Source organism: Salvelinus fontinalis, chromosome 21 (assembly GCF_029448725.1).
Source record: "Salvelinus fontinalis isolate EN_2023a chromosome 21, ASM2944872v1, whole genome shotgun sequence".
Lineage (NCBI taxonomy): Eukaryota > Metazoa > Chordata > Actinopteri > Salmoniformes > Salmonidae > Salvelinus > Salvelinus fontinalis.
This window is the reverse complement of record NC_074685.1, coordinates 849453-875953: the sequence shown is the minus strand read 5'-3', so window position 1 is coordinate 875953 and position 26501 is coordinate 849453. Positions and strand designations below refer to the sequence as shown.

General features: G+C 46.1%; 1 protein-coding gene across 1 annotated transcript in view; it reads left to right on the top strand.

Moving 5' to 3' along the window:
• Window positions 1-26501, top strand: part of LOC129819110 (transcription factor 4-like) — a 242236-nt gene that overhangs the window by 211412 nt on the left and 4323 nt on the right. Inside the window, exons 11-14 of the mRNA XM_055875679.1 lie at window positions 11918-12133; window positions 20505-20655; window positions 22155-22384; window positions 26162-26297. Of these exons, the coding sequence (XP_055731654.1) occupies window positions 11918-12133; window positions 20505-20655; window positions 22155-22384; window positions 26162-26297 (733 nt within the window). The remainder of the gene's footprint in view (window positions 1-11917; window positions 12134-20504; window positions 20656-22154; window positions 22385-26161; window positions 26298-26501) is intronic.

The window sequence follows — 26501 nt, the reverse complement described above, 5'->3', positions numbered from 1 at the left end:
AGTCGAGGATCATGTGTCCCAAACGGCTCCCTATTCCCTACAGCGCCTCCCGAAAGTATTCATACCTGCTGATTTAGTCCACATGTTGTTGTGTCACAGCCTGAATTCAAAGTGGATTCAAAAATTTATTTTACGGCATCTCACCCATCTACCCACAATGCCGCACAATGACAAAGTGAAAACATGTTTTTTTTAAAACATTTATTGAAAATGAAATATAGAAAATATCTAATTTACATGAAGTAATCACACCCTAGAATCAATACATTGTAGAAGCACCTTTGGCAGCGATCACAGCTTTGAGTCGTCTTGGGTATGTCTGTATCAGCTTTGAGTCATCTTGGGTATGTCTGAATCAGCTTTGAGTCATCTTGGGTATGTCTGTACCAGCTTTGAGTCATCTTGGGTATGTCTGTATCAGCTTTGAGTCATCTTGGGTATGTCTGTACCAGCTTTGAGTCGTCTTGGGTATCTGGATTTGGGAATTTTATCCCGTTCTGCTTTGCAAAATATCTCAATTGAACCTTTATTTTAACTTGGCAAGTCAGTTAAGAACAAATTATTATTTACAATGACGGCCTACACCGGCCAAACCCGGAAGGCGCTGGGCCAATTATACGCCGCCCCCATGGGACTCCCAATCACGGCCGGTTGTGATACAGCCTGGATCTTCAAGTCTTTTCACAGATTTTCAATGCGATTCAAGTCTGAGCTTTGGCTGGGCCTCTCAAGGACTTTCACATTCTTGTTCTGAAGCCATTCCAACATTGCTTTGGCTGTCTGCTCGTCCTGTTTGAATGTTAATCTTTGCTCCAGTCTAAGGTCGTTTGCACTCTGAAGCAGGTTCTCATCAAGGACTTGCCTGGCTCCATTCACTGTTTCCTCTATCCATACCAGTCTCCTTGTCCTTGCTGCTGAAAAGCATCCCCCATAGCATGATGCTGCCACCACCATGCTTCACGCTAGGGATGGTGTTAGATGGGTGATGAGCTGTGCCTGGTTTTCTAAAGATATAGTGCTTTCAGGCCAAAGAGTTCCATTTTTGTGTCATCAGACCACAGAATCTTTTCCCTTGTGATCTGAGTCTTTCACTGCCTTTTTGCCAACTCCAGGCGTGCTGTCATGTGCCTTTTTCTCAGGAGTGGCTTCCATTTGGCCACTCTCCCATAAATCCCAAACTGGTGACGTGCTGTAGAGACTGTTTTCCTTCTGGCAGGTTCTCTCATCTCAGCCAAGTAAATCCGTAGTTCTGTCAGAGTCGTCATTGGATTCTTGGTCACCTCTCTCTGACCAAGGTCTTTCTTGCTTCGGTTGCTCAGTTTGGTTGGACGGCCAGCTCTAGTCAGAGTCTGGTTGGACGGCCAGCTCTAGGCAGAATCTGGTTGGACGGCCAGCTCTAGGCAGAATCTGGATGGACGGCCAGCTCTAGGCAGAATCTGGTTGGACGGCCAGCTCTAGGCAGAGTCTGGTTGGACGGCCAGCTCTAGGCAAGAATCTGGTTGGACGGCCAGCTCTAGGCAAGAATCTGGTTGGACGGCCAGCTCTAGGCAGAGTCTGGTTGGACGGCCAGATTTAGGCAAGAGTATGGTTGGATGGCCAGCTCTAGGCAGAGTCTGGTTGGACGGCCAGCTCTAGGCAAGAGTCTGGTTGGACGGCCAGCTCTAGGCAGAGTCTGGTTGGACGGCCAGCTCTAGGCAAGAGTCTGGTTGGACGGCCAGTTCTAGGCAGAGTCTGGTTGGACGGCCAGATTTAGGCAAGAGTCTGGTTGGATGGCCAGCTCTAGACAAGAGTCTGGTTGGATGGCCAGCTCTAGGCAAGAGTCTGGGTAATTCCATATTATTTCCCAACGATGGCGACCTCTGTGCTCTTGGAAACTTTGTTTTATACCCTTCCTCAGATATATGCCTCATCACAATTCTATCTCCGGACAGTTCCTTGGACTTCATGGTATAGATTCTGCTCTGACATGAACGGTCATCTGTGGGACCTTTATATAGACAGGTGTGTGTGCCTTTCCAAATCATGTCCAAACAGTTGAATTTACCACAGGTGGACTCCAAGTTGTAGCGACATCTCAAGGATGATCAATGGAAATGGGATGCACCTGAGCTGAATATGGAGTTACCAAGCAAAGGGTCTGAATACTTATGTAAATGAGTATGAGTTCAATTGAGTTTGATTCTGCAGCTTTTATAAAGAAACGTTTCCCACCCCCCTCCTTTAAAACGATAACTATTTATATTCTAATTTAAATAATTTAGCACTGAGCTAGAATTTTTTTTTTACGACAATCTGACACATCTTCGATTTTGTGAAAAATAACGACGTTATTGAGGAAAACAGGAGTGAATATGTGCTTTCTTTCTCCTTAATTATATAGTCCAACAGGACCCTACCAAAAGGATCCTTTCATTTTGTTGTGTGAGAAGAGAGGCTGTGAAAGAGAGGCTGTGAACGAGAGGCTGTGAACGAGAGGCTGTAGAAGAGAGGCTGTGAAAGAGAGGCTGTGAAAGAGGCTGTAGAAGAGAGGCTGTAGAAGAGAGGCTGTGAAAGAGAGGCTGTGAACGAGAGGCTGTGAAAGAGGCTGTAGAAGAGAGGCTGTGAAAGAGGCTGTAGAAGAGAGGCTGTGAACGAGAGGCTGTGAAAGAGGCTGTAGAAGAGAGGCTGTGAAAGAGGCTGTAGAAGAGAGGCTGTGAACGAGAGGCTGTGAACGAGAGGCTGTAGAAGAGAGGCTGTGAAAGAGAGGCTGTGAAAGAGGCTGTAGAAGAGAGGCTGTAGAAGAGAGGCTGTGAAAGAGAGGCTGTGAACGAGAGGCTGTGAAAGAGGCTGTAGAAGAGAGGCTGTGAAAGAGGCTGTAGAAGAGAGGCTGTGAACGAGAGGCTGTGAAAGAGGCTGTAGAAGAGAGGCTGTGAAAGAGGCTGTAGAAGAGAGGCTGTGAAAGAGGCTGTAGAAGAGAGGCTGTGAACGAGAGGCTGTGAACGAGAGGCTGTAGAAGAGAGGCTGTGAAAGAGAGGCTGTGAAAGAGGCTGTAGAAGAGAGGCTGTAGAAGAGAGGCTGTGAAAGAGAGGCTGTGAACGAGAGGCTGTGAAAGAGGCTGTAGAAGAGAGGCTGTGAAAGAGGCTGTAGAAGAGAGGCTGTGAACGAGAGGCTGTGAAAGAGGCTGTAGAAGAGAGGCTGTGAAAGAGGCTGTAGAAGAGAGGCTGTGAACGAGAGGCTGTGAACGAGAGGCTGTGAACGAGAGGCTGTGAAAGATGCTGTAGAAGAGAGTCTGTGAACGAGAGGCTGTAGAAGAGAGGCTGTGAAAGAGGCTGTGAAAGAGAGGCTATAAAAGAGAGGCTGTGAAAGAGGCAGTAGAAGAGAGGCTATAAAAGAGAGGATGTGAAAGAGGCTGTAGAAGAGAGGCTGTGAACGAGAGGCTGTAGAAGAGAGGCTGTGAACGAGGCAGTAGAAGAGAGGCTGTGAACGAGGCAGTAGAAGAGAGGCTGTGAAAGAGGCAGTAGAAGAGAGGCTGTGAACGAGAGGCTGTGAAAGAGGCTGTAGAAGAGAGGCTGTGAACGAGAGGCTGTAGAAGAGAGGCTGTGAACGAGAGGCTGTGAAAGAGGCTATAAAAGAGAGGCTGTGAAAGAGAGGCTGTGAAAGAGGCTGTGAAAGAGAGGCTGTGAAAGAGGCTGTGAAAGAGAGTCTGTACAAAGAGAGGCTTCACATGGCTCCTTATTTTGCCTGTGGTTTTGAGACAGAAGCCGTTTTTAGTGTGAGAATATTACAGCTCTACACCTAGCTCTTCTAGTCCGAGTTGCTCTCTTTCTCTTTCTCTCTCTCTCTCTCTCTCTCTCTCTCTCTCTCTCTCTCTCTCTCTCTCTCTCTCTCTCTCTCTCTCTCTCTCTCTCTCTCTCTGTCTCTCTGTCTCTGTCTCTGTCTCTCTCTGTCTCTGTCTCTGTCTCTGTCTCTGTCTCTCTCTCGCTCTCTCTCTCGCTCTCTCTCTCTCTCTGATTTTTTGTACTGCTTGTTTCCCCTGAGCTCTCACCCATGTTGTGCTGGCATTAATAAGAGTTTTCTACCCGTCTGTCTCTTGTCGAAAGGTGCTGTCAGAGCAGAGAGAGAGGGGCCTGTCTCTGATTTGTCCCTTCTGCTCCCAACCCTGCTCCAGAGGGACTGTTTTGAGTTGCTGTGTAATAAACACCCCATCCCTACTATATATTATCCATATTATCTATCTATTCCACAGTTGGCGTGGCTAAGCCTATCTGAGGCTAAATAAGGCTAACTAAAGCTATCTAAGGCTATCTAAAGCTATCTAATGCTATCTAAAGCTATCTAAGGCTATCTAAGGCTATCTAAGTGTAACGGATGTGAAATGGCTAGCTAGTTAGCGGTGGTGCGCGCTAATAGCGTTTCAATCGGTGATGTCACTCGCTCTGAGACCTTGAAGTAGTGGTTCCCCTTGCTCTGCAAGGGCTGCGGCTTTTGTAGAGCGATGGGTAACGATGCTTCGTGGGTGACTGTTGTTGATGTGTGCAGAGGGTCCCTGTTTCGCACCCGGGTCGGGGCGAGGGGACGGACTAAAGTTATACTGTTACATAAGGCTAACTAAAGCTAGCTAAGGCTATCTAAGGCTAGCTGAGGCTAACTAAAGCTAGCTAAGCCTATCTAAGGCTAACTAAGGCTAGCTAAGGCTCTGTGGGCTCTTCCTGGGCTGGTCCCCTTGTCCTCCCTCTTGAGCCTCATCATCAGGGGTCTCCCTGAGAGAGAGACAGAGGTGCTGGACTGTGGCTCTGTGGGAGCAGTCCGTTAAGGAGACGGATTTGCGGTACAGTACCCTGCTCTAGGAGGAGTCAGGCAGCACCAGCCAATCCAGGTCAGGGAGGTGTTCTGTGCTCCTGGGGAGTGGGGGAGCAGGCGAGCGTTAGTGTGTAGGGGAGACAGGAGCCAGGCTGAGGTGCTGTAGCCGATTGTACTATGCTCTAGGGGGAGTCAGGCAGCCCTAGCTGAATGATCCAGGCGAGCGTTAACAGCATTAGTGCAGAACTCCTTATGCCATCTGCTCCTGTCTGTCTGTCACACGTCTCATCAGCACACAGCCCCTCTCTACGATGACTACAGGTCTCATCACCAAACAGCCCCTCTCTACGATGACTAGAGGTCTCATCAGCACACAGCCCCTCTCTACGATGACTACAGGTCTCATCACCAAACAGCCCCTCTCTACGATGACTAGAGGTCTCATCACCACACAGCCCCTCTCTACGATGACTACAGGTCTCATCAGCACACAGCCCCTCTCTACGATGACTACAGGTCTCATCAGCACACAGCCCCTCTCTACGATGACTACAGGTCTCATCACCACACAGCCCCTCTCTACGATGACTACAGGTCTCATCACCACACAGCCCCTCTCTACGATGACTACAGGTCTCATCAGCAAACAGCCCCTCTCTACGATGACTAGAGGTCTCATCACCACACAGCCCCTCTCTACGATGACTACAGGTCTCATCAGCACACAGCCCCTCTCTACGATGACTACAGGTCTCATCACCACACAGCCCCTCTCTACGATGACTACAGGTCTCATCAGCAAACAGCCCCTCTCTACGATGACTACAGGTCTCATCACCAAACAGCCCCTCTCTACGATGACTACAGGTCTCATCACCACACAGCCCCTCTCTACGATGACTACAGGTCTCATCACCACACAGCCCCTCTCTACGATGACTACAGGTCTCATCACCAAACAGCCCCTCTCTACGATGACTACAGGTCTCCTCTCTACGATGACTAGAGGTCTCCTCTCTACGATGACTAGAGGTCTCCTCTCTACGATGACTACAGGTCACCTCTCTACGATGACTAGAGGTCTCCTCTCTACGATGACTACAGGTCACCTCTCTACGATGACTACAGGTCTCATCACCACACAGCCCCTCTCTACGATGACTAGAGGTCTCATCACCACACAGCCCCTCTCTACGATGACTACAGGTCTCATCACCAAACAGCCCCTCTCTACGATGACTACAGGTCTCATCACCACACAGCCCCTCTCTACGATGACTACAGGTCTCATCACCACACAGCCCCTCTCTACGATGACTACAGGTCTCATCACCAAACAGCCCCTCTCTACGATGACTAGAGGTCTCATCACCACACAGCCCCTCTCTACGATGACTACAGGTCTCATCACCAAACAGCCCCTCTCTACGATGACTAGAGGTCTCATCACCACACAGCCCCTCTCTACGATGACTACAGGTCTCATCACCACACAGCCCCTCTCTACGATGACTACAGGTCTCATCACCAAACAGCCCCTCTCTACGATGACTACAGGTCTCCTCTCTACGATGACTAGAGGTCTCCTCTCTACGATGACTAGAGGTCTCATCACCAAACAGCCCCTCTCTACGATGACTAGAGGTCTCCTCTCTACGATGACTACAGGTCACCTCTCTACGATGACTAGAGGTCTCCTCTCTACGATGACTACAGGTCACCTCTCTACGATGACTACAGGTCTCATCACCACACAGCCCCTCTCTACGATGACTAGAGGTCTCATCACCACACAGCCCCTCTCTACGATGACTACAGGTCTCATCACCACACAGCCCCTCTCTACGATGACTACAGGTCTCATCACCAAACAGCCCCTCTCTACGATGACTAGAGGTCTCCTCTCTACGATGACTACAGGTCTCATCACCACACAGCCCCTCTCTACGATGACTAGAGGTCTCCTCTCTACGATGACTACAGGTCTCATCACCACACAGCCCCTCTCTACGTTGACTAGAGGTCTCATCAGCACACAGCCGCTCTCTACGATGACTACAGGTCTCATCACCACACAGCCCCTCTCTACGATGACTAGAGGTCTCCTCTCTACGATGACTACAGGTCTCATCAGCACACAGCCCCTCTCTACGATGACTAGAGGTCTCATCACCACACAGCCCCTCTCTACGATGACTACAGGTCTCATCACCACACAGCCCCTCTCTACGATGACTACAGGTCTCATCACCACACAGCCCCTCTCTACGATGACTACAGGTCTCATCACCACACAGCCCCTCTCTACGATGACTACAGGTCCCCTCTCTACGATGACTACAGGTCTCATCACCACACAGCCCCTCTCTACGATGACTAGAGGTCTCATCAGCACACAGCCCCTCTCTACGATGACTACAGGTTACCTCTCTACGATGACTACAGGTCACCTCTCTACGATGACTACAGGTCTCATCAGCACACAGCCCCTCTCTACGATGACTACAGGTCTCCTCTCTACGATGACTAGAGGTCTCATCACCACACAGCCCCTCTCTACGATGACAACAGGTCACCTCTCTACGATGACTACAGGTCACCTCTCTACGATGACTAGAGGTCTCATCACCAAACAGCCCCTCTCTACGATGACAACAGGTCTCCTCTCTACGATGACTAGAGGTCACCTCTCTACGATGACTAGAGGTCATCTCTCTACGATGACTACAGGTCTCATCACCAAACAGCCCCTCTCTACGATGACTACAGGTCACCTCTCTACGATGACTAGAGGTCTCCTCTCTACGATGACTACAGGTCTCCTCTCTACGATGACTAGAGGTCACCTCTCTACGATGACTACAGGTCTCATCACCACACAGCCCCTCTCTACGATGACTACAGGTCTCCTCTCTACGATGACTAGAGGTCTCCTCTCTACGATGACTACAGGTCTCCTCTCTACGATGACTAGAGGTCACCTCTCTACGATGACTACAGGTCTCATCACCACACAGCCCCTCTCTACGATGACTACAGGTCTCATCACCACACAGCCCCTCTCTACGATGACTACAGGTCTCATCACCACACAGCCCCTCTCTACGATGACTAGAGGTCTCATCAGCACACAGCCCCTCTCTACGATGACTACAGGTCTCATCACCACACAGCCCCTCTCTACGATGACTAGAGGTCTCCTCTCTACGATGACTACAGGTCTCATCAGCACACAGCCCCTCTCTACGATGACTAGAGGTCTCATCACCACACAGCCCCTCTCTACGATGACTACAGGTCTCATCACCACACAGCCCCTCTCTACGATGACTACAGGTCTCATCACCACACAGCCCCTCTCTACGATGACTACAGGTCTCATCACCACACAGCCCCTCTCTACGATGACTACAGGTCCCCTCTCTACGATGACTACAGGTCTCATCACCACACAGCCCCTCTCTACGATGACTAGAGGTCTCATCAGCACACAGCCCCTCTCTACGATGACTACAGGTCTCCTCTCTACGATGACTACAGGTATCATCACCACACAGCCCCTCTCTACGATGACAACAGGTCCCCTCTCTACGATGACTACAGGTCTCATCACCACACAGCCCCTCTCTACGATGACAACAGGTCACCTCTCTACGATGACTACAGGTCTCCTCTCTACGATGACTAGAGGTCACCTCTCTACGATGACTAGAGGTCATCTCTCTACGATGACTACAGGTCTCATCACCACACAGCCCCTCTCTACGATGACTACAGGTCTCCTCTCTACGATGACTAGAGGTCTCCTCTCTACGATGACTACAGGTCTCCTCTCTACGATGACCAGAGGTCACCTCTCTACGATGACTACAGGTCTCATCACCACACAGCCCCTCTCTACGATGACTAGAGGTCTCATCACCACACAGCCCCTCTCTACGATGACAACAGGTCACCTCTCTACGATGACTACAGGTCTCCTCTCTACGATGACTACAGGTCTCATCACCACACAGCCCCTCTCTACGATGACTACAGGTCTCATCACCACACAGCCCCTCTCTACGATGACTACAGGTCTCATCAGCACACAGCCCCTCTCTACGATGACTACAGGTCTCATCAGCACACAGCCCCTCTCTACGATGACTACAGGTCTCATCAGCACACAGCCCCTCTCTACGATGACTACAGGTCTCATCAGCACACAGCCCCTCTCTACGATGACTACAGGTCTCATCACCACACAGCCCCTCTCTACGATGACTAGAGGTCTCATCACCACACAGCCCCTCTCTACGATGACAACAGGTCACCTCTCTACGATGACTACAGGTCTCATCACCACACAGCCCCTCTCTACGATGACAACAGGTCACCTCTCTACGATGACAACGGGTCACCTCTCTACGATGACAACAGGTCATCTCTCTACGATGACTACAGGTCACTGGAGAATATTTAGACCCCTTCTGATTCCCCATATTTAAGACTAGATACAGCAGGGTAAAGTGTTATTGCGGCTGGGCCGTCGGTCTCTCCTGCTGGAGGAAAGAGAGAAACAGTTCTGCTCTACACTTGACCCAGAAACGGTTTACCTCCTTCCTGAATCCTGCAATGTCAGAGTACTGTACCTCAGGCAGACAGACAGACAGACAGACAGGCAGACAGACAGACAGGTAGACAGACAGGTAGGCAGACAGACAGATAGGAAGCCAGACAGGCAGACAGACAGGTAGACAGGCAGACAGACAGACAGGTAGACAGACAGACAGACAGACAGACAGACAGACAGACAGACAGACAGACAGACAGACAGACAGGCAGACAGACAGAGTTAGAGTGTGGGACTGTGAAGCACCATCCTCTTGATTAATAGTGGCAGGGCGACTCTGGGAAACCGTCTCCCCAGCCGCCCCGCATTGTGATCCGCCCCCACATCATCATACTAATTTAGCAGAGTTTTAAATATAAAACCTTTATTAAATATGTACACCAGAACCTTCTATCCCCAGCCAGGATGGTGCCATTTGGCATTTGGGGTTTGTGTTGTGATGAAAGACGAGGAACAAACAAACGCAGCCGGCTTGGAACGCGTCCCTCTCCCTCTGCCTGCCGGTACGCTCCCCACAAAGCCGCTCGACATTTTCTGATATTTGCATCAAGCCGAGGAGGTGTAGCTGACATCTCCAGTTGCACTGTCAGAGGCTTAGCTGGAATTATAGACAAGACAGGGAGATGGAGAAAATACAGGGAGAAAGAAGGGAGAGAGAGGGAGAATGTGTCCTCCGATGGTGTAACACCGTACGACGTAAAGCGAGAGCACGAGAGAGTGACAGAGGAAAGAGAAGAGAAGAGGGAGAACGATAACTTGTGCCAAATCTGAATTCCTGCTGGATCTAGAGGATCCGTCGGGGGAATTAGGAGCCCCACAATTAAACATATGGGTATTAAGATAATTGTCAGTTGTGTTGGCGGACATGATAGTAGACAGATGGATGGGAATCACTGAGCTCCGCTGAGGAGAGAGAGGCACCCTGGGAGAGAGCATTTTATATTTTACCTGCCTGAACGGATCTGAGCGGCTTCACTATTACTGCCATCCAGGTTTAGTTAGGAAAGAGAGAAGAAGTGAGGGAGGAGAGAGGAGGAAGAGAGAGAGGGAAGGAGGTAGAGAGGGAGGGAGGAAGAGAGAGGGAAAGAGAAGAAGCGAGGGAGGAGAAAGGAGGTGGAAGAGAGAGGGAAGGAGGAAGAGAGAGGGAAAGAGAGAAGAAGCGAGGGAGGAGGGAGGAGGAGGATAGGAGGAGGATAGAACATGGGGGTGTAGTAGTGTGTGTGTATGTGTGTGGGGGGGGGGTAGACTGGGACTGGGTCCTCCCTTTCTGTGATGCACAGGGGGAGGCTGCCCTCTGCAGGTCAACAGGAGTAGTACACATCTGGGGAAGGAAGAGAGGGAAGTAGGAAGAGAGGGAAGGAGGTAGAGAGGGAGGAAGAGAGGGAAGGAGGTAGAGAGGGAGAGAGGTAGAGAGGGAAGGAGAACGAGAGAGAAGGAGGTAGAGAGAGGGAAGGATGAAGAGAGGGAAGGAGGTAGAGAGGGAGGGAGGTAGAGGGAGAGAGGTAGAGAGGGAAGGAGGTAGAGAGAAGGAGGTAGAGAGGGAAGGAGGTAGAGAGGGAGGGAGGTAGAGAGGGAGAGAGGAAGAGAGGGAAGGAGGTAGAGAGGGAGAGAGGTAGAGAGGGAAGGAGAACGAGAGAGAAGGAGGTAGAGAGAGGGAAGGATGAAGAGAGGGAAGGAGGTAGAGAGGGAGGGAGGTAGAGGGAGAGAGGTAGAGAGGGAAGGAGGTAGAGAGAGAAGGAGGTAGAGAGGGAAGGAGGTAGAGAGGGAGGGAGGTAGAGAGGGAGAGAGGAAGAGAGGGAAGGAGGTAGAGAGGGAGAGAGGTAGAGAGGGAAGGAGAACGAGAGAGAAGGAGGTAGAGAGAGGGAAGGATGAAGAGAGGGAAGGAGGTAGAGAGGGAGGGAGGTAGAGGGAGAGAGGTAGAGAGGGAAGGAGGTAGAGAGAGAAGGAGGTAGAGAGGGAAGGAGGTAGAGAGGGAGGGAGGTAGAGAGGGAGAGAGGTAGAGAGAGAAGGAGGTAGAGAGAGAAGGAGGAAGGGAAGTCTGCTGAAAAGGAGACAAGCAGATCACTTGTAGAGAAAATCAAGTGGGAATGATATGGAGGATGTAGGGTTGTCACGATACCAGCATCACTATACAACCATGACAAGAAGAAAACCACAAAGCAGATTCAACTCTTACTGAACATGAATGAATCATATTTATATATGTGTACTCATAGCTAGTCATATTATTCAATACGTGTATGAATCATGAGCTGTTGAATGTTTTCATGGGGCCTTTGTCCGCATCGTGACGTTTGTTTGAGTTGTATCTGTCCTGAAGTTAACGTGTTCCCCCTCTCTCTCTGATTCCCGTTGTATTCCTCCTGAAGTTAACGTGTTCCCCCTCTCTCTCTCTGATTCCCGTTGTATCCCTCCTGAAGTTAACGTGTTCCCCCTCTCTCTCTGATTCCCGTTGTATTCCTCCTGAAGTTAAGGTGTTCCCCCTCTCTCTCTGATTCCCGTTGTATTCCTCCTGAAGTTAAGGTGTTCCCCCTCTCTCTCTGATTCCCGTTGTATCCCTCCTGAAGTTAAGGTGTTCCCCCTCTCGCTCTGATTCCCTGCAGGTGGGCTCTCACAGGGAGGATGGCAGCGTGGGCATGCGTGGCAGCCATCCCATCGGACCCAACCAAGTGCCAGTCCCCCAGCTGCCCCAGCAGTCTGCCACGTCACCAGATCTCAACCAGACTGATACATACCGGGGTGAGTACCATAGCGGGGTGAGTACCATACCGGGGGTGAGTACCACACCGGGGGTGAGTACCATACCGGGGTGAATACCATACCGGGGGTGAGTACCATACCGGGGGTGAGTACCATACCGGGAGTGAGTACCATACCGGGGCTGAGTACCATACCGGGGGTGAGTACCATACCGGGGGTGAGTACCATACCGGGGGTGAGTACCATACCGGGGCTGAGTACCATACCAGGGGTGAGTACCATACCGGGGATGAGTACCATACCGGGGATGAGTACCATACCGGGGGTGAGTACCATACCGGGGTGAATACCATACCGGGGGTGAGTACCATACCGGGGGTGAGTACCATACCGGGGGTGAGTACCATACCGGGGCTGAGTACCATACCGGGGGTAAGTACCATACCGGGGGTGAGTACCATACCGGGGGTGAGTACCATACCAGGGGTGAGTACCATACCGGGGCTGAGTACCATACCAGGGGTGAGTACCATACCGGGGGTGAGTACCATACCAGGGGTGAGTACCATACCGGGGGTGAGTACCACACCGGGGGTGAGTACCATACCAGTGTGAGTGCCATACCGGGGGTGAGTACCATACCAGGGGTGAGTACCATACCGGGGGTGAGTACCATACCAGGGGTGAGTACCATACCGGGGATGAGTACCATACCGGGGGTGAGTACCATACCAGGGGTGAGTACCATACCAGGGGTGAGTACCATACCAGGGGTGAGTACCATACCAGGGGTGAGTACCATACCGGGGGTGAGTACCATACCGGGGTGAGTACCACACCGGGGTGAGTACCATACCGGGGGTGAGTACCATACCGGGGGTGAGTACCATACCGGGGGTGAGTACCATACTGGGTGTGAGTACCATACCAGGGGTGAGTACCACACCGGGGGTGAGTACCACACCGGGGTGAGTACCATAGCGGGGGGAAAGAGGGTGTGTGTGTGTGTGTGGAGGGTACGGTGTGACGCAGCAGGCAACTCTGTGGGATATCTAACGTTTCAAGGTCTCCTCCTGGCAACCTGTTCCCTGTCTGGTTATATAGACTAGGACCTTATTGAAGAGTAGCAACTGGCTCACAGAGACAAACAAACACATATCAAATACAAAACACACCGTGTGGAGGTGGGCTCCCATCTGGTTGCATGGCCCTGGAAACATCACATTTTATCAGCTTTTCAAACAGGATTTGTTCCAAATTGTTTTTGTTAGGAAATAACCTTTAGCAAATTAGAGTAGAAAAAATATTTTTTTGTTGTTGTGAAAAACTAAGATTTGAATAGAATCTTAATTACCACAATCATATCCATATTTTATCGACAGTAAAATCAACGCGCTTGGCAGAGTTTGAATGTAATTATGATTTAACAGAGAAAACACAATTTATTTTAAAATATGAATATGTAAAAGGAAATTGTATATGACCGATGCTGTGATGCAAATTAGCCCTGAGGCCTGTCTAAAGACGGGAAATTACTTCCTTGGCAACGTATCGTCCTGAGGCCCTCGCAAACTGCACATGCACACATACACACACACACATACACACACACACACACATACACACACACACATACAAACTCACATACATACACACACACATACATGAACACATACACACACACACACATTAACACACAAACACACACACACAGACACACACACACACACACACATAGTGGTCAAGAGGCCCTCGCCACCTGCACACACACACACACACACACATATATACACACACAAACACACACATACACACACACACACATTAACACACAAACACACACACACACACACACACACACACAGACACACACACACACACATAGTGGTCAAGAGGCCCTCGCCACCTGCACACACACACACACACACACACATATATACACACACAAACACACACATACACACACACACACACTATAGTATCACTACACACAGTCCTATCGTATCACTACACACAGTCCTATCGTATCACTACACACAGTCCTATAGTATCACTACACACAGTCCTATAGTATCACTACACACAGTCCTATAGTATCACTACACAGTCCTATAGTATCACTACACACAGTCCTATAGTATCACTACACACAGTCCTATAGTATCACTACACACAGTCCTATAGTATCACTACACACAGTCCTATCGTATCACTACACACAGTCCTATAGTATCACTACACACAGTCCTATAGTATCACTACACACACACTACAGACACACACACACACACACACACACACACTACAGAGACAGACACACACACACACTACAGAGACAGACAGACACATACACACACACACACACACACACACACACACACACACACACACTACAGAGACAGACACACACACACACTACAGAGACACACACACACACACTACAGAGACAGACACACACACACACACACACACACACACACACACTACAGAGACAGACACACACACAGTACAGAGACAGCTGAGACTAGAACTATAGATCAAGTGTATTGAAGCTTCCCAGTGTATGTTACATTGTTGCAGCAGGATGTGGCTTCTCTGAGGCATTACGTTGGTCTCCTTCCCTGCAGAGGACTACTAGCTACTAAAAACGGTGTTGTACCTTTTCTGTATCCCCTCTTACCGTATATTTCCTGCGCATGTAAAGATTTTTTTTTTTAACGTAGCAGAGATACAGAGAGCCAGATACAGAGAGTCAGATACAGAGAGTCAGATACAGAGAGTCAGATAGAGAGAGTCAGATACAGAGAGACAGATAGAGAGAGCCAGATACAGAGAGTCAGATACAGAGAGTCAGATATAGAGAGTCAGATACAGAGAGCCAGATACAGAGAGTCAGATACAGAGAGTCAGATACAGAGAGTCAGATACAGAGAGTCAGATACAGAGAGTCAGATACAGAGAGTCAGATACAGAGAGCCAGATAGAGAGAGTACAGACTGGCAGCAGCCTGACGGCCATTTTGTTTATTTTCTTCTCTGTGATTGAGCCATTGAGGGCATTTTGAGGAAGTCTGCGAGATGAGGGGCTTCTTTTGTGAAAGTGTGTGTGTGTGTGTGTGTGTGTGTGTGTGTGTGTGTGTGTGTGTGTGTGTGTGTGTGTGTGTGTGTGTGTGTGTGTTGTGAGACAGTGTGGGAACAGTGTTTTATGTTGACAGGGATGTTGGCACAGGCCCATGGAATGACGTCAAACAGAGAGCCCTATTCTCCAGCTGGATAGTGATAGGGGAGACGAGGGAGGGAGGTGGGGGAGAGGAGGGGGAGGGGAGAGGAGGGAGGTGGAGGGAGGCGGAGGAGGGGAGGGGGGGGGGGGGGGGAGTAAAGGGGGAGGCTGGGGAGAGGAGGGAGGTGGAGGGAGGCGGAGGAGGGAAGGGGGGGGGGGGAGGGGGGAGTAAAGGGGGAGGCTGGGGAGAGGAGGGGGTTGGAGGGAGGCGGAGGAGGGAAGGGGAGGGGGGGGAGGGAGGGGGGACACTGTGGCACTGTGAGACCATACAGTCAAACCCCATTTTTGTCTCCAGAGCAGACACTCCCTCAGTCTCCCCCTCTCTTCCCTCCTCCTCCCCCCTCCCGTGATAACCGGATGAGTGTGTAAACACTGTTTTCAGAGAGGCAGACATGCCAAACACACACACATTAATCCTTACTCTTTTGGAGTTTGCGCCAATGTTGTTTTTAATTTCCAGTCATATTTCTCTCTCCTTTCTGATGTTGTCTGGCACCGCTAAAAATAAACTGTGCCTGTCTGGCACCGCTAAAAATAAACTGTGCCTGTCTGGCACCACTAAAAATAAACTGTGCCTGTCTGGCACCGCTAAAAATAAACTGTGCCTGTCTGGCACCACTAAAAATAAACTGTGCCTGTCTGGCACCACTAAAAATAAACTGTGCCTGTCTGGCACCACTAAAAATAAACTGTGCCTGTCTGGCACCACTAAAAATAAACTGTGTCTGTCTGGCACCACTAAAAATAAACTGTGCCTGTCTGGCACCACTAAAAATAAACTCACTTTGACATGTCCGTGAAATGAGCATCAGAATATTTTCTAAACTTTTAAGACTCCTAATCCGTAACTCGATCTTTTATTTCTGAGGCTACGTATCCACGAGTGCCCAATTTCTTGCAGTATCTCTTAGGAAGTTGGGTACTTATCAAATTTTTAATTTTATCATGCCGAAACCGGATTAGAATCCAGTAGTTAAATAAAAATATATAAGATTCACAATGTCACTAAGAATAAAACAAACAACCAAAACATCAATAGCCACTACAATGTCAAAACATAATTGTGTCATGAGTTCAGTACCATTTTCTTGATTATGTGGGCGCAAGACTATGGTGTATCGACATTAGCTAGCTAGCTAACGTTAGCATTCTAGCACAAGACTATGGTGTATCGACATTAGCTAGCTAGCTAACGTTAGCATTCTAGCACAAGACTATGGTGTATCGACATTAGCTAGCTAGCTAACGTTAGCATTCTAGCAACGCTAGTCAGCTACATTATAATCAGTTTGTGTTAGCTACCTAGCTAGCCAGCCTAGCTAGCTCTAGTCCAATGGAAATCGATGCAGCCCCTGCTGGCTACGTGGCTAGCTAGATGACTAGTGTTGAAAGTGAGGTCCCTATGAGATTCAAGGCTTAATAAGTGTCATCGTGCAGAAAATAGCAAAACAAATAACTGTTTGATGAGCTAGCTAAGTTAGCTAACAAGATAGCTACGACAGTTACCAGTGTGCATGCACAAATACATGATGACGCAGTCAGAAAGGCATGCAGAATGGACTGTCTTTCTGGTACTGGACTGAACTGCCCTAGCTAGTAGAGGGGTACACAACTGGCGGTACAAATATGCACAGCTCCATACAATTACATTGTTCTAGACAATGACAATACGTGTTGCGAAGTAAATACCCGTGTGGAAAATATATCTCGTTGCATTGCATGCTAGTGCATAAAATCTCAAGTTGGTTTTTTGTTTGTTGCATAGGAAAGTAGTCTCACCCAACATCAAGCTTATGAAAGGGATATATTGCTAGCTAACTTAGGGCGGCAGGTAGCCTAGCGGTTAAGAGTGTTTTGGTCAGTAATCAAAAGGTCGCTGGTTCAAATCCCTGAGCCGACTAGGTGGAAGATCTGTTGATGTGCCCTTAACCCTAATGCTCTGGATGACAGCGTCGACTAGGATATGCAAATGGCTACACATTTATGATAGCTAGTATGATGAAACGCGGTGACCACTACATGTCCTCGCATAGCCATGTTTGGATCAAATGCACTTGATTTTTCATCCGTACTGTGTGAATGACAAGCCCATTCAAAGCTATTTTGGGGTGTCTTTAATAATCGTTTATACTCAGCGTGTAGGAAAACCTACGTACTGTAGATCATTTGTTTTCATGATGGTTTCATGTGAGCTTCGTTTCGTCTTTTAAGGTGCAAGAAGGTATTTGATATCACACAGTATGCAGTATTTCCATTTCTTACTGCTGAACAATTAACCGATTACTCTTTTTTTTCATTTCGTTTTTTAAACAACTAATTGACCAACTTCGGTTCAATTATTTGAATTCGATTGAGTTTTTTTTTTCTTCTGTGCATTCAATACGCATATTTTCACAGTTTCTCTAGAGATAAATCAGATCCAGCCTGAACTGTGTGACGTGGTAGGGAGTTGTAGTTCAAATAAGCCAATATTCTACATAGTTTAGCGCATAAATCATGGTCATTAACTACAATAACCATAATCCCTTGCGCATCTATTTTTCCGGTCTGTGTTTCTTTTACACCTGCTACAGAAGAGGCAGAAGAATGCGTGATCGTGAGGGGATATAGATATTTTTATATCTATATATATATATATATATATATATATATTATAATTATTATAATTATTCTATAATATAATATATTATATTATATTTTAATAGTATTTTTATTGGAATTTCACACTTTTCTCCCATATTAAGAGATACAGTAACGAAGATAAAAATAGGAATAACAAAGAAACTAACAAAAAAAACAGACAGAAATTAAACACAAAAGCTCAGTTTAAATAAAGGAGTTAGGAGCAACACATGGAACGTACAGTGTAATCTTGAGACGGGTAAACAACCACCGTTCTACGTAAATCCTTGCGGCCTAATAGCTGATAAATCAGGTTCTAGGTGATTTAAATGAGGTTCCCACACTTTGTAGAACTGATCTGTTTTAGAATGTAATGTACATGTCAGATATTCTAATGGCACCCATTCAAATAGTATCTTATGCCAATCCTTACTAGAAGGGGACGTTATCATTAATCCACTGTAAGAGGATGTTTTTCCTCGCTGTGACGGTCAGGATGCTGTAAAGCCTCTTCTTAGCCACAGAAGTAACATGCCTACTGGAGAGCCTGAACAGTAAAGAAACTGGCTCCAATTCTAGGTCGACCACTGGGATTCTTTTTCATTTTCTTGCAGAACACCAGACCAGTGTCTTTGTAGCTTGGATCACGACCATAAGCAGTGTGTTAGGGAGCCTGTATCAGTCTTACATTTCAGACACTGAGGAAGAGGAGGAAGAGGAGCTGAAAACATGTGATGTGGGGATATAAGCAATCTGTGTATTATTCTTAATTGGATTGCTCTAGTACGATTACAGATAGATATTGTTTTTTCATATATCCATATGTCCTTCCACATCTCCTCGTCAATAGTAAAAGACAATTCTTTCTCCCACCCTCGTTTCACCCTCTGTGTGTTAACAGTAGAAAAGGAACCTTAAAGAATCATAAAAGAAACATACAGACATTTTCCTTTGTGAGGAAAAAAAAGCATTATTTCAATGATAGACACATCAGGGTTGCCAATCAAGGTGGTGCTCTTCAAAATGTATTGCCTTACTTGTAAGAATCTGAAAAATTCATGCTCTGGGAGTCGATATTTCTCAACCATCTGCTCAAATGACAATATAATCGTATCAACGAATAAATAATTTAGTCTGCCTATGCCCTTATCAAGCCAAGTGTTAAAGCCAGCATCCAGCAATCCTGGACCAAAATCTGGGTTGTTAAGAATCGGGGTAAGAGCAGAGGTTAGTTTGGACCTTAACAAAAACGCTTAAGTGTAATGGGATTATTGCAGTGATCCTTTACAGACTTGTAACTTCTGAAAAATAGAATCTAGAATCTCAGTGTCATAGAATCTAGAATCTCAGTGTCATAGAATCTAGAATCTCAGTGTCATAGAATCTAGAATCTCAGTAGTTTGGACCTTCCCCACATTAGAAATTCTTCCTTCCGCCTCATCTACACGCTTGGCAGCTTTCTGTAGTTCAGCTGAATGGCCTGCTATTGCTTCCAAGACTGTTCCTATCTTGATATCGATCACTTTATGTTATGTTATCAGTCATCTTTTGAATCACCAGGTCCATTGTGCCTGGATCTGCAATGGTGTTAGCTCATCCTGCACATCTACACAGGCGGTGGTTTTGGTCAAGTTTTTAGTAGTTCTGCTGGGCATGTTGTCAGAAACTTTTGAGAATTAGCCATCAAGACTCATTGTAGGGTAACTTATTTAGCAAATTCTACCACTTTTTCAAGCTAAAAAAAAATATAAAGAGAGAAATGAACGAATGCCAAGGGAGCTCTTTGAAACACAGTGTTTTCTCGATGACCAAAACCATCCTGGTTTTAATGACAACACCAGAGTTGGTCTACCATCTATGACAACACTGGTCCTGCCATGCATGCAAAGCTAGCTAGCATCCTCTTTGATAACTGGTATACCTTGCTAGCTAACTTAGCTAGCTCATCAAACAGTAGTTTTGCTCTTTCTGCACGATGGCACTTATTAGGGTCTTGAATCTCATATGGACCTCACTGTCACAACTGGTCATCCAGCTAGCCATTGGACTAGACTAGACCTTGCTAGCAAGGTAGGTAGCGCTTGCTAGCTAGTTAACACTAGCATCGTTAGCAAGCTAACGTTAGCTAGCTAGCTAGCGAATGACGATACACCATAGTCATGGATCCGCAAAATCAAGCAAAAGGTTACTGAACTCGTGACAAAATCATGTTTTGACACGGGAATAAAAGATCCGGTCAGGGATTATTAACCACTCCAAAACTGTAATAATGACGTAATATACCTTATTGTTAGAAAAGCTTCCAGTTAATGAAAGTAGGCGTGTTGCAAGCCTAATGTTTACAAAAGAACAGACTGAATGGCGGGGCTGCGGTTTGGCAAAGAAACAAAAAGTAATGAAGGTTTGTGGCTTTAATATTTTGTAAATTCTCTCTCTCTCCCCCCCTCTCTTCCTCCTCTCCGCCTGTCCTCTCCTGCTCTCCACCCCCCCTCTCCTCCCCTCTCCACAGCTCTCTCCAGTGGTCTCCAGGGCCAGAGTGCCTCGTCTGTCTCGTCAGAAATCAAGTCAGAGGATGAGGGGGATGAGAACCTACAGGATGCCAGATCTATGGAGACCAAGAAGGAGGAGCCTGACAACAAGGACCTGAAGTCTATTGATAGGTCAAGATCTAGATCACATCTATTGATAGGTCAAAATCTAGGTAGCCATGTCCACAGTGCTCGCTTCATTTAAATACGCTTACAACGGATTTTTATTAAGTGAACGGTGTGATTTGAGGGACAGCTAAATTAATAAATAAACAACGACTAGAAAAACAAAAGACTTGGTTAGCCCACAAAGTGAAATACATTCTCAAATATATTGACTTATCAATCTGCATTCATTGTTCTTCACTACGTAGACTTTATGACAGTAAAATACAAAGACATACTTTTAAATTTGCCAAAAACTTTTCCAACACTCACAGCACTCATAGATTTTGGTTGAATGCACACATACTTTAATAACAAATGAATCAAATGAATCATTCATAGTTTTCTCCGAAGTTCTTCTCCTTTGGGTAATTCCAGACTCGTCAACAGACTTGAGCCGTGGTTTTAGCTGTTTCTCACACACCAGAGAAGGCCCCCACTTCCTCATTCCCAAGATGCACCATCCAGGATAAACGCTGTGACATCTCTGCGTTCATAGCCCCATTCCGCCTGTAATGATACAGAGTTTTTCAGACCCCAACCCCATGATCATGATGATGAAACAAATATTGGTATTGGTATCCTGCAGTACTACAGTTGGTATCCTGTAGTACTACAGTGGGTATCCTGCAGTACTACAGTTGGTATCCTGCAGTACTACAGTTGGTATCCTGCAGTACTACAGTTGGTATCCTGCAGTACTACAGTTGGTATCCTGCAGTACTACAGTGGGTATCCTGCAGTACTACAGTTGGTATCCTGCAGTACTACAGTTGGTATCCTGCAGTACTACAGTCGGTATCCTGCAGTACTACAGTTGGTATCCTGCAGTACTACAGTCGGTATCCTGCAGTACTACAGTTGGTATCCTGCAGTACTACAGTCGGTATCCTGCAGTACTACAGTTGGTGTACTACAGTCGGTATCCTGCAGTACTACAGTCGGTATCCTGCAGTACTACAGTCGGTATCCTGCAGTACTACAGTTGGTATCCTGCAGTACTACAGTCGGTATCCTGCAGTACTACAGTTGGTGTACTACAGTCGGTATCCTGCAGTACTACAGTCGGTATCCTGCAGTACTACAGTCGGTATCCTGCAGTACTACAGTCGGTATCCTGCAGTACTACAGTTGCATTTGAACGATTGAAAATGGAAAATTAATTGTTTTCAGGTTACATCACCATCTACATATAAGAAAATGATACAATACGTTTATATTTAATTTCTTTAATAAAAAGTGACAGTCAGAAGTATGAAACCTCAACTTCCTACCAAAGTTGTATATATATATACAATATAGTCAGCTGTACAGGTAAATGAATAGGCATCACAACTCCTATAAACAGAGATTCAGACTGAACCCGGCTTCATGCATTGTGGTGGCATTTCAAAATGGCGTAGCGTGGGTAAGCGTTGGTTTTAGTGGTAGCTGGTGCTGATCAGTCCCCCATATCGGTCCCACAGTAACGCGGATGACGAGGACTTGTCTCCGGAGCAGAAGATCGAACGCGAGAAGGAACGCAGGATGGCCAACAACGCCCGGGAGCGGCTTCGTGTCCGGGACATCAACGAGGCTTTCAAGGAGCTGGGGCGTATGGTGCAGCTGCACCTGAAGAGTGACAAGCCACAGACCAAACTGCTCATACTGCATCAGGCCGTGGCCGTCATACTGAGTCTGGAGCAGCAAGTCAGAGGCAAGGGACCTGACACACACATATATATATACATATAGGGACCTGACACACATATATATACACATATAGGGACCTGACACACACATATATATACATATAGGGATCTGGCACACATATATATACACATATAGAGATCTGACACACACATATATATACATATAGGGATCTGACACACATATATATATACATATAGGGACCTGACACACACATATATATACATATAGGGACCTGACACACACATATATATACATATAGGGATCTGACACACATATATATACACATATAGGGACCTGACACACACATATATATACATATAGGGATCTGACACACATATATATACACATATAGGGACCTGACACACACATATATATACATATAGGAATCTGACACACATATATATACACATATAGGGATCTGACACACATATATATTTACATATAGGGACCTGACACACACTTAGAGACAGACACTTAGAGACAGACAGGCACATAGAGAGACACTTAGAGACAGAAAGGCACATAGAGACAGACACTTAGAGACAGACAGACACATAGAGACAGACACTTAGAGACAGACACTTAGAGAAAGACACTTAGAGACAGACACTGAGAGACAGACACTTAGAGACAAACACTTAGAGACAGACAGACACATAGAGACAGACACTTAGAGACAGACACTTAGAGACAGACACTTAGAGACAGACAGACAGACACATAGAGACAGACACTTAGAGACAGACACTTAGAGAAAGACACTTAGAGACAGACACTGAGAGACAGACACTTAGAGACAAACACTTAGAGACAGACAGACACATAGAGACAGACACTTAGAGACAGACACTTAGAGACAGACACTGAGAGACAGACACTTAGAGACAGACAGACACATAGAGACAGACAGACACATAGAGACAGACACTTAGAGAAAGACAGACACTTAGAGACATACACTGAGAGACAGACAGGCACATAGAGAAAGACACATAGAGACAGACAGACACATAGAGACATACACTTAGAGAAAGACAGACACTTAGAGACATACACTGAGAGACAGACAGACACATAGAGACAGACAGACACATAGAGACATACACTTAGAGACAGACAGACACATGGAGACAGACACTTAGAGACAGACACTGAGAGACAGACAGACACATAGAGACAGACATACACATAGAGACATACACTTAGAGACAGACAGACACATGGAGACAGACACTTAGAGACAGACACTTAGAGACAGACACTGAGAGACAGACAGACACATAGAGACATACACTTAGAGACAGACAGACACATAGAGACAGACAGGCACAGAGACAGACACTTAGAGAAAGACAGACACAGAGACAGACACATAGAGACAGACAGACACATAGAGACAGACAGACACATAGAGACAGACAGACACATAGAGACAGACTCTTAGAGACAGACATAAACATACAGACAGACACATAGAGACAGACACTTAGAGAAAGACAGACACATAGAGAAAGAGGGACACATAGAGACAGACACTTAAGAGAAAGACACTAAGAGACAGACACATAGAGACAGACAGACACACACAGATAGACACACACAGACATATATAGACACACATAGACATGTATAGACACACAGAGACATATATAGACACACAGAAACAGACACACATAGACATATATAGACACACAGAAACAGACACACATAGACATATATAGACACACAGAGACAAATATAGACACACAGAAACAGACACACATAGACATATATAGACACACAGAGACATATATAGACACACAGAGACAGACACACATAGACATATATAGACACACAGAGACATATATAGACACGCATAGACATATATAGAGACATATATAGACACACACAGACAGACACACATAGACATATATAGACACACAGAGACATATATAGAGACATATATAGACACATAGAGACATATAAAGACACACAGAGACATATATAGACACACAGAGACAGACACACATAGACATATATAGACACACATAGACATATATAGACACACAGAGACATATGTAGACACACAGAGACATATATAGAGACATATATAGACACACCGAGACATATATAGACACATAGAGACATATAAAGACACACATAGACATATATAGACACATAGAGACATATATAGACACGTAGAGACATATATAGACACATAGAGACATATATAGACACACAGAGACATATATAGACACACAGAGACATATATAGAGACATATAAAGACACACAGAGACATATATAGACACATAGAGACATATATAGACACATAGAGACATATATAGACACACAGAGACATATATAGAGACATATATATAGACACACAGAGACATATATAGACACACAGAGACATATATAGACACACAGAGACATATATAGAGACATATATAGACACACAGAGACATATATAGAGACATATATAGACACACAGAGACATATATAGACACACAGAGACATATATAGAGACATATATAGACACACAGAGACATATATAGACACACAGAGACATATATAGAGACACAGAGACATATATAGACACACAGAGACATATATAGACACACAGAGACATATATAGAGACACATAGACATATATAGACACACAGAAACATATATAGACACACAGAGACATATATAGACACACAGAGACATATATAGACACACAGAGACATATATAGAGACATATATAGACACACAGATACATATATAGACACACAGAGACATATATAGACAGTTACACAGTACACACAAGATTTCACTTGCTGCTCCTGGCTCAGTATGTGGCTCAGTATGTGTGGGTGTGTGTGTGTGTGTGTAGTAGTGGTAGTGGTAGTAGTAGTAGTAGTAATTTGTAAGTCGCTCTGGATAAGAGCGTCTGCTAAATGACTTAAATGTAATGTAAATGTAGTAGTAGTCACAGCAGTAGTAGCAGTAGTGGTAGTAGTAGTAGTCGTAGTAGTAGTAGTACTAGTAGTAGTAGTAGCAGTAGGAGTAGTAGTAGTAGTAACAGTAGTATTAGTAGTAGTGGCAGTAGCAGCAGTAGTATAGTAGTAGTAGTAGTAGTAGTAGTAGTAGCAGTAGTAGTAACAGTAGTAGTACTTTTTTTTAATCAATTTCTAGTACTGTTACTACTACTACTACACACACATACACATACACACACCTACTGAGCCTGGAGCAGCAAATCAGAGGTCAGAGACAATACAGACACACACACACACACACCAACACACACCAGGGTGCATTATTCTTTAGGACTGGCTGTGGCTGAATCTAAACATTTAAGTCAAATGTTCACTTAGATTCCTATTGATGTCAATGCATTTACTAAGTGAAAATCTGACTTAAGTGAAGTTAGGAATTGACTCCATAGTTTTATAATCAGATATAGAGAAATATCTTCTCAGATCCACCAGGTGGAGTTGCTTCAGTTCTTAAAGACTTACTTGTGCCTATATGTGTGTGTGTGTGTGTGTGTGTGTGTGTGTGTGTGCCTGTCTGTGTGTGTGTGTGTGTGCGTTCTTGCGTGTGTGTGTGTGTGTGTGTGTGTGTGTGTGTGTGTGTGTGTGTGTGTGTGTGTGTGTGTGTGTGTGTGTGTGTGTGTGTGTCTGTGTGTGTGTGTGTGTGTGTGTGTGTGTTTGTGTGCCTGTGTGTGTGCCTGTGTGTGTGCCTGTGTGTGTGCCTGTGCCTGTGTGTGTGTGTGTATGTGTGCTCGTCCGTCTGTGTGCGTCCGTCTGTGTCTAGAGAGGAACCTGAACCCTAAGGCAGCGTGTCTGAAGAGACGTGAGGAGGAGAAGGGCTCGTCGGACGGCGGAGCGGCTCTCTCCCTGGCCGGGCCGCACCACGCCATGGGGGACGCCTCCAACCCAATGGGACAAATGTAAAAACCCCCGAAATGGTCAGAAGATATTCACTTTAAACTAATCTGCTGTGAAAACACGTGTACCATAACTTACCATTAACCTAAAAACAAAGAAAAATTTAATTGGGTTATATAAAAATTATAATTGAAAAAAAATAATTCTGGCTTCATTTGCCAACATAGTAAAATAGTAAATAAAATGTAAAAAATTATAATCAGTCT